General features: G+C 51.9%; 1 protein-coding gene across 1 annotated transcript in view; it reads left to right on the top strand.

Annotated features, from left to right (window-relative positions):
• The first annotated feature begins 1,095 nt into the window (after positions 1 to 1,095).
• Positions 1,096 to 8,917, top strand: part of MAN1A1 (mannosidase alpha class 1A member 1) — a 156,264-nt gene continuing 148,442 nt past the window's right edge. Inside the window, exon 1 of the mRNA XM_072855762.1 lies at positions 1,096 to 1,986. Coding sequence (XP_072711863.1) covers positions 1,387 to 1,986 — 600 coding nt within the window. The 5' untranslated portion in view covers positions 1,096 to 1,386. The remainder of the gene's footprint in view (positions 1,987 to 8,917) is intronic.

The following is an 8,917-nucleotide window of genomic DNA, read 5'->3' as shown; positions in this document are numbered from 1 at the left end:
GACTCTGTGGTTCACACTTCGGAGGAAACATTTAAGTTTACGGTGCTGAACCGGCTGTGAAAGTCTAGGTGGGCTCCAGGTACGTCCCCAAAAAGTTGGAGATAAGCCTCTGGGTGTTGGCTGGATTCCCTTTGTCAGTTAAAGTGACCCAGCATTTTACCGTGTTTCCCTGCTTCTCACATCCCCACTGTTTATCGCATTGCTCTGTAACGCGAGCAAAATAATAAATCGCTCTTTTTTTTTTTGAAACTTTTCCTCTCACGGAAAGCTTGGGGAGCTCGATGCAGCGATTCGATCAGCTATCAAATACGACGTTTCTTTGCGCCAACACTTGTCGTGTTTTCGCTTGCGCTGGCGTAGCTGAAAAGTCGAATTTTCACACTCACGCGGACATATTCCCCCTACCTCCTCGCAACAGACGTACCTTTCACCTGCAGGACAATGACATTAAACCCCTGTTCTTACAAAGAACACGGCTCCTCCCGCAACAGCGGCACGGAACGGCGCCCAGCGCCGCTCAGCCGCCCGGCCTGCCCCCGGGATAGCCGCGCCGCCGCCGCCCCCCCTCGCACTGCCCCCAGCCGCGTGCGCGTGAGTGTGCGTACACGCGTGTGCGCGTCTGCCCGTGAGCGTGCAACCACCCGCGCGCACCGCTGTGGGGGCACGCGCGCGTCTGCACGTGTGTCGCTGCGCGTGCATGTGTGCCTGAGTGTGCGCGCACAGCCGGGGGGGAGGGGGGGGCACGCGTGTGTGTGCACAAGTGTGCACGTGGGTGCGCGTGTGCGCGCGTGCCTGCCTGCCGGCACGTGCCGGTGCCGCGCGCCCGCCTCGGGCCGCCGCCTGCGGGGACGAAGCGGCCGCAGCCGCTGCCGCGGCGGCAGCCGCTGCCCCTGCCCCGGCCGGGCGGGCCCGGCGGCCCGCCCCCCCCGGAGGGCGGGCGGCTCCTGGGAAGCCCGCCCCGGGGCTGACCCCCGGGACCCGCGGGTCCGGCGGCGCGGGAGGGCGGCGGAGCGGCGGCGCCCGCGCCCCGCCCCCGCCCCGCCCCCCGCCGTTGGGCCGGCGGCGGCCCCGGCCCGCCCCGCCCCGCCCCCGGCTGCCCGGCAGTGCCGCGCGGGCGGAGCGGGGAGCGGCACCCGCGGCGGCGGCCCGGCAGCATGGGCTGGAGCTGACAGCGCCCGCCCCGCAGACGCCGAGCGCTGCCGGCCGGGGAGCGGCGGGAGCGCGGCCGCGGGGAAGGGAAAAGTTGCCGCGTCCGCCCGGAGAAACTTTCTGCCGCCGAGGCGGGGACGGGGCGGCGGAGCCGGGCCGTCCGGTGCGGTGCGGTCCCTGCGCGGCGGCGGCGGCGGGGCGCGGTGCGGTGCGGTGCGCTGAGGCGGCGCGAGGGCCATGCCCGCCGCCAGCCTGCTGCCGCTCTTCGGTAGCGCGGCGGGGCCGGGGGCGCTGGGCGGCCCCGCGGGCGGCGGCGCGGGCGGCGGGGGCAGGAAGGCGGCGGGCCCCGGCGCGTTCCGGCTGACGGAGAAGTTCGTGCTGCTGCTGGTGTTCAGCGCCTTCATCACCCTCTGCTTCGGGGCCATCTTCTTCCTGCCCGACTCCTCCAAGCTCCTCAGCGGCGTCTTCTTCCACTCGGCCGCCCTGCAGCCGCCGCCGCCGCCGCCCGGCGGGCAGCCCCGCGCCCCGCCGCAGCCCGGGGGCGGCCCGGCGGCGGGGGCGGCGGCGGCGGCCGCGGGCGGGGCGGGCAGCCTGGAGCGGATCCGCGCGGACCACGAGCGGGCTCTGCGGGAGGCCAAGGAGACGCTGCAGAAGCTGCCCGAGGAGATCCGCAGGGACATCCGCCAGGACAAGGAGAAACTTCTGCAGGACGCCCGCGGCAGGAAGGAGGCGGGCGCCCCCGGGCTGCCCCAGCGCCTCTTCCGCCAGCCCGTCGGCGCCGTGGGGCAGGAGCCTGCCGACCTCGCCGTCCGGCAGAGGAGGGCGAAAATCAAAGAGGTGAGTGGCGGCGGCCGGTCCCGCTCCCCCTCCCGGGGACGCGCCTCGGCACCCCCGCGCCGGGCAACAGGTCGCTGCCGGGGCTGGCGGCGGGGTGTGGGGGGAGCCCGGAGCCCTCCTGCCTCCTCCTCCTCCTCCCTGCCGGAGGGGGTCTCTCTGGCCGGCCCTCGCTCGGCAGCCGCCGCGCAGGTCAGCTTCGTCGCCCGCGGTTGCACCCTCGCAGCCCGCGGTGCGGCCGCGGAGCGAGCGCTGCCTGCGGGCCCGGCACTGCCGGCGCCGGGCGCGCTCCGTGCCGGCTGCGCCTCCCCCCGACGTTACCGGCCTGCCCGGCTGTTGCACCGAGACCCGGGGAGGAGGCAAAGCCGGGCGAGCGCCGGCAGGCTGCGGGGCGCCTCTGCGGGAGCCGGGGGCCGGGCGAGGGCTGGGGGTAGCGGCGCCGGGGAGGAAAAGCGACGCCCGGCACCCCCATCGCCGCGCGGGTCCGCCTGCGCGCCCGTGGGCCGTGCCGGGCTCGGCCGCCGGTCGGTGAGCGGCGAGCGTCCCCCCGGGTGCGGGGAAAGGCGGCCTCCCGGTGCCGCGCTGGTGGCAGAGGAGGAGCCACCCCGCGCTGTCCTGCGCGGGCCGAGCGGGTGCGCTTGCGAGTGGGAGCTGTGCGTGTTCTGCGGCGCTTCGGAGATGCCGCGGTCTGCCTGGGACGCGTGCGGTTCCCTGTTCTGTGATACCGGCTGTCTAAAGAATTGAGGGTATTTGGCAAAATACAGTCAGTTTAGGTTATAGCGGTAAAGCATCTGAGCTGTAATGTGTTTTGACAAATTCCCTCAACTGTCTTGTTTCTTCGTGCTGCTTGGTTGGTTCAGGTACCGTTTCAAAGTCCTTCCCTACAGAAATTCTCCCAGCTGTGTATAGGTGAGACTGTCGTGAGCGGAGCTTGACAGGATCCTCTGACAGAAGAAGAATTTCCTTGATAATATAGTTCAACTTCCCGTCGTTACTGGCCGGTTTATTTATCGAACTGACAATTTCAGCTGCCTGCAGAGATTAGGGTTTATGAATTAATTAGTAGTATATGTTTCCTGTTCTGTGGTGATGGAAATGAGATAGGAGTGAGACTGTAACTGCTGAGTATTTCTGTGTTTGTGAAACATCGTTAGCCTTATTTGGTCTGATTTATTTCTATTGCGTGTTCATACAGAGCGGACTGAAAAGTGAGCCCTGACATCACACAGAGCACCAGATAATAAGCTCTCACAAATCGCAAGTTGTGTTCTGTGCTCTGGAGTCCTTGCATCAGTTTAACTATTTTAGCAAATTGTGCAGCAGTCATAAGCAGTAAATACCAATGCAAAGGTATTTTGAGGGGAGAAGCTCTAAGGAGTGCACGGTACAGAAGACATCTTGGTGTGCGGAGACTATGTTCTCTTCTGGTTTAGTCATACAGCCTCCCTGAGGCATACAGAACAATTAGAAATACCAGCAAAATCTTTTCCCAGTTATCTTGAAATGCCATGTAGAAGCATTTAGAAGTAATGAGGCTCCAGACCTGATGTACGTGATTCTGTAGTATAGAAGACTGCAACAAGTAAGCAAGCAGGAGGACCAAGATAAAACTTAAGTATACAACTTAAGTATACTGCTTTTGCTGGTCCCGCTCTGTGCCAGCTAGTTCAACTTACCTTTTATTATATATGGATACATGTGTGTATGTGTGCATATATTTGTATGCTTGTGTATATATGTGTGTGTACATACATACGTACCCCAGCGTCTCTTCAATTTTTCTTCCTCTCTTTCCATTCCATCACTCTTCTTTCTCCTCTACTTCTACACAGGAGCCACTGACAACACAGTAACTCCCCAAAATGGATTTTTGGCCATGTAAGCATAGGACATGACAGAGACACTGCACTTAGTTTCCAGATCTTTATTTTTCCTTCATGTCATGGTATAATTGCTCAATACTATGTGTTGTTTCTGGGAGTTTCCTTTCCTCCTGATTCAGTATGTGACTGTAACAAGTTGTTTACTTAATTGCTCTTGCATTTTTGCAGTACCTTGACTGGTTTGATTTTTAATTTTTAAAGAATGTTTTCTTTTTTTTTTTTTTTCCCTCCCTGACTGTAAAACAGTGTTTCCTATTCTGTGTTAACTTGCTTCACATAGTTTCATGTGTTGGCCTTTATGTTGCTTTTCTTTCTGTCTCTCTGTCTTAAGCTCTTATCTACTTTTTTTATGTTGATACTTTACTGTCAAGCTGGAATTCTAATCTGGAGTCTTTTTAGAAATAGTTTTAAATTGTAACTTTTTAAAGTGTGAACTTTTGTATGACACTGTACATGCACAGAAACTGGAATTATCCCTTAAAGCTCCTCTCCTTGTGCCTGGTGATTGCATGCTGGAGCTGCAAACGTAAAGAATCTTTCTGCTTTCATACCTTTTTGAGCCTGGAATTTGAGTCTGCATTGTATGATGTATGTTGTATACCTAAAACTCAAAATTTGAAGCTATTCCTGTGGATGTTTCTAACAGAAGGAAGTGGGCTACTTTAGAGGGAAAGAATGCCAAGAAACAAGGTTGTTCTTCCCTGCATTTCTGTCCTGAAAGAGCTCTGTATCGTTAACATGCTGATACAAAGCTGAGAGGGAGAGAGCTTAGAGATGTTTTGTTCATTTACTGTTTTAAATTTCAAGTTGAAATAAGTGTTTAGAAGTCTAGGCAGTACTAATATGGTTTATGATCACAAAACAATAAAATGCCATGACTTTATAGCACTTCTTAACAAAGTTTTGTTATAGAAATTTTAACCATTTTTTCTATGGCATACTTTTTTGTATTTAAAAAAAAAAACAACTTAAAAAAGGTGGGAATATAAAGACTCTTGAACTTCATTTAGTATCAGAACCAACATAGTATGACAAATAACTAGAAAAATAAGTTGCTAGAAGCTTATCGAGCAAGTAAAAGACTTGTGGAAACACAGAGAAGTGTTGCTGTCACCACCTTCCGCTCCGCCAGAACGGAACAGTGCGGCTGCTCTCAAGGCCTGTGTGGTAACCGTCCCGCCGTGTGACACCCACAGGGCCTGCCTGTGCGAGGTGTGCCCGTACGGGTAAGGGATGTGGGCCAAAGACTAGAGATACTAATGGGTGCTGCGATGTTCCTCTGTTTCTCTTCTGATGATGAGTGATGAGTTACAGGCAAAATCAAAAGAAAGGGTCTGGCAGTATGTTGGCAGTGGGGTTTTCCCAGTACTTCCTCTTGTAAGACCGCTGTCAGTTGCTTGTGGCTGCTGAATTTTTTTACTGGCTGACCTAATGTTGCCTGCTTTGACTGTCTTCCTCATGCCAGTTGCTTCAGGAAGGCTTGAGCAAAGAGGCACAGCTGCTTTTGAGCATACCAGCACACTGGTGTTTTGTCAGAACTTGAATTCTTTGGGCAGTTCCGCTGGTGCTCTGGTGTCTCCGTGACTTGGGGCAGAGTCTGGGTACCTGGTACAGCTCACACTGGTCTCTGTTTTGGTGTCCTGATAGGAGCCCCAGACTGCAAATGAGGAAGCTGTGGTTTGTATTCCTGCTCTTCCACTCATTGATTAGAGAGGTGGCCCCTCTTTTGAGCAAGTACCTCCTGTGATATCTGTTCCCCATCTGTAAAAAAGGGGGAGTGGAAGGCAATGATGCCTCTGTTCCACGCAAACTGAAAGTCTTCCAGTCTCCACTCTTGTCGCTGTTGGTTGTGGCTGGACATCATTATTTCTGATGTCCAGGGAAGACTTGCAGGTGTATAGGCAGTTTGGAAAAGGTGGCAGCTTGATATAACGAAGTGATTAGCAGCGGATGGTGATAGTGGGGACAGGCTATGGAGGCAAGAGATACACTGTTTCAATTAGGGAAATCTGACTTTGAATCTTTTCCAAGTCTCATTCCTCTCTCTTCCACATTAAAAAAAAAAAAAAAAAGATTTAATTATTTAGGTGTGAAGGAAATAGCAAAAACTGAACTCTTTTTTTATTTCGGAGGAAAGGAATAGAAAACGATGAATGAGCTAGCTCAGGTACTAGAAGCAATATAATCACATTAGTGCAGTGCTCTGCCCAGGCTAATTAATCCTGCTGAACAGCAAGCTATTGGTGTTGGTGGAGTACCATACTAATGCAGCTGTGCTGCTCTTGTACAAGGTAGCTAGCTTGGAAACTGTACGCATTATTGTTTGGAGCTGTTTGGGCATGCTTTTGGGATAAAAGCCTCCTTGGTAAACTGGAATCGATGTCCGAAGAGCATGATCATGTGGTGCTCCAAATACTTGCACAGCTCAACTGTTGCAGTCATCTAGAAGAAGTCCTGGAGAGGAGAATTTTATTTACTGATTCTACAGTCATTCCCGAGCACTAGTCCTTTGAGCTCAATGGGGCAATAGTCGCAAGTCAGCAGAATGGGCTCCGCAGCTGAAGATTATGTCACACTGTCTTTCTGTAAGGAACTGAATTGAGGTTGCATTGGCAGTGTGAATTCTGGAGCTTCCTAAGTCCTCAGCATTCATTTTTTTTGTTTAATTGTTTTCTATGGTGGCTTTTATGCAGTTTAGTTGGAAGTCATTAGGTTAAGCAAGAAGTCTCAGTAATGTTGCAGGGAAGTTCAGAAGTGTCTGGAGGAAAGAAAGCTTGTGAGCATGGAAATAAAGCACTAATCAGAGACCTAATATGCACTTGACATAGCAGTACTTGGGCGTAATCAGAACTCTCTGATAACAAGGAGGAGTGATGGCAAAATTATAGGAGGTGGCTTGCTGCTGACAAAGGGCTGTCAGCCCCCTGTGCCTTCCTCATGCTTCCACTGCTTGCTTTCCTACTGCCTGGTATCCTGGTGCTGCTGCTCGGAGGGGGTCCAGTGCTAGGTTGAGGGGAGATTAATTTCATTTTGGTGTTTTTTATGAGACAAGGTGAGCTCACTAATACTTGTTGCTGTCAAAAGAGGCGGGGAAGTCTCTTCTTACCTCTTTTGACTGCCTTCTCCCACTGTCTACTTTGCATTAATTCCACTGTAGCCCTACGCTACTTCAGCTCACTAAACCAGCAGAAAACTGCCAGAGCAAAAAAAGTTGGATAGTTTTCTGCCACGTTGGTGAGTTGAAAGCCTTAATGGAAGGGCTGACTTAGCGCTAGTTTTGACGGTGGTGAGGGAACAGTACTATGTGGATGAAAGAGGTGTGAAACCTCTGTCAGTAGCCTTGTTTCAGGAGTTGGTATCTGATCTGCTGGCCTAGCTTCTCCATTAAAATTGAGTCTCCACAATGTGACATTTGCAGAGCAATGGTTCAATGTACTGTAATAACCTTCTGTTGCAGGCTGAAGTGCTGTGCTTCAGGAGACTCTTACCTCCCAACCCCTTTTCTCAGAACAGAAAAGGGGAAAAGAAACACAGTGGCAGGAATGATTTGAAGCCCCAGCTCCTATAGACCAAAATTCAGAGTGCTCTTACTGGGAGGAAGGTTGTGGGGGCCTTCATGGGAGGGGAAGGGAAAGAGTTAAAATGCAGCTGTAGAAGTATTGAGTGGTTTGGGTTTCAAACAGAAAAAGCCACCTTCCCTGATGGTACATTTCTTTAAGAACAAGATACAGTGAAAGGAAAGGAATTGACATGTAATGAGTAAGCAATGTGGTGATTCCTGGCAACATGCTGATGATTGCAATACATTTCGAAAGAAGTTTTCTTAAAGTACTTCGTGACCCTAGTGCTGACAGCTTGTAGTTGTCATTCAGTTTGTCGAAGGAGTTTAAAATGAATCTTGGTTTTTTATGTTTTTTTTCCCCAAAGCTTTATTTACCTACCTAAAATCTTCAATTTTGTATCTCTAGTTCTTTCTGAGTGTTTTGCAGTGCTTTCCTTCATGATAAATACTGTTGGGGTTTTTTGGTTTTTGGGGTTTTTTTTGGTAATGGTTTTATAAAAGACGCTAAGGAGGTGAATTAAGTGCCTAAATACAGGGAATCAGATACGGTGTATAGGTAGGTACCTTATACCCCTAAGTTAAGGGCATCCTTATAGAGCTCGCAGACATTCTCCCTGGGTTTGTTGGGAGATTCGTGCTCTTGTGAAGTGGCAGCTGGAGGTGGCAGGGGTTATCTTATGGCATCTAAAATGTCACAAAACAGTAAGTTAAATTGCTTGCTTAGGGATAATGGCACTACAAGATGCAGAGAATCACAGAATAGTTGGGGTTGGAAGGGACCATTAAATGTCATCTAGTCCAACCCCCAGAGAAGCTTCGTCTGAGTTACTAAGAGTTCAGTGACTCTATTAAGAAACCTTTTGTTTCTGTCATTTGCCAGACCCTATGCAGAGCCAGTTCAACCTGCCAACCAGACAGAAAGCTACCCCTGCTTTTGTTGTGTTCCTGGCCCGGTGGAGTAGGGAGCCAAAATGGCTTAGTGGAGGTCTGAGCACAGTGGAAGCAGTGGACCCCCACTAAGCCAGTGCATTTGAAAGGAGAGCAAAGTGGAGGAGAATGGGCCTGAGGCATCTTCTTGTCCACAAGACATGAAATAGCGTATGCCTTTTGCCAAATTAATGTTCTTTCTGCTGGGAGCCCTTAAGGTCTTTTTAGGGCAGGACATTATTTCAGGTGGGTTGCTTCAGCTGCCTTTTTTTGAGAACCTGGCAGCCTCTTCTCAGTCAAATGACTTGAAATTTCTGCCATGCAGGCAAATGCCTGTCTGATTTGAACATCAGTCATGAGATGGAGGGATGTCTCGGTGTGTGGCAGTGTGTGTATTTGACCAGAGTAGGGTGTGTTCCCATTGCTAGTTCATGTTTTTTCAGCCTTACCCCTGTTTTCTGTGAGCTAAGAATAATGTTTAATTTTCTTACATTCAGACTTGGTCTACGTTCTCAACAGGTAAAATTACCAATGTAACTGGATCCTCAGAATTGTGGGGAAA

Source organism: Ciconia boyciana, chromosome 3 (genome assembly GCF_034638445.1).
Source record: "Ciconia boyciana chromosome 3, ASM3463844v1, whole genome shotgun sequence".
NCBI lineage: Eukaryota > Metazoa > Chordata > Aves > Ciconiiformes > Ciconiidae > Ciconia > Ciconia boyciana.
Note: the sequence above shows the minus strand (reverse complement) of the source record. Positions and strands in the feature narration are given on the sequence as shown.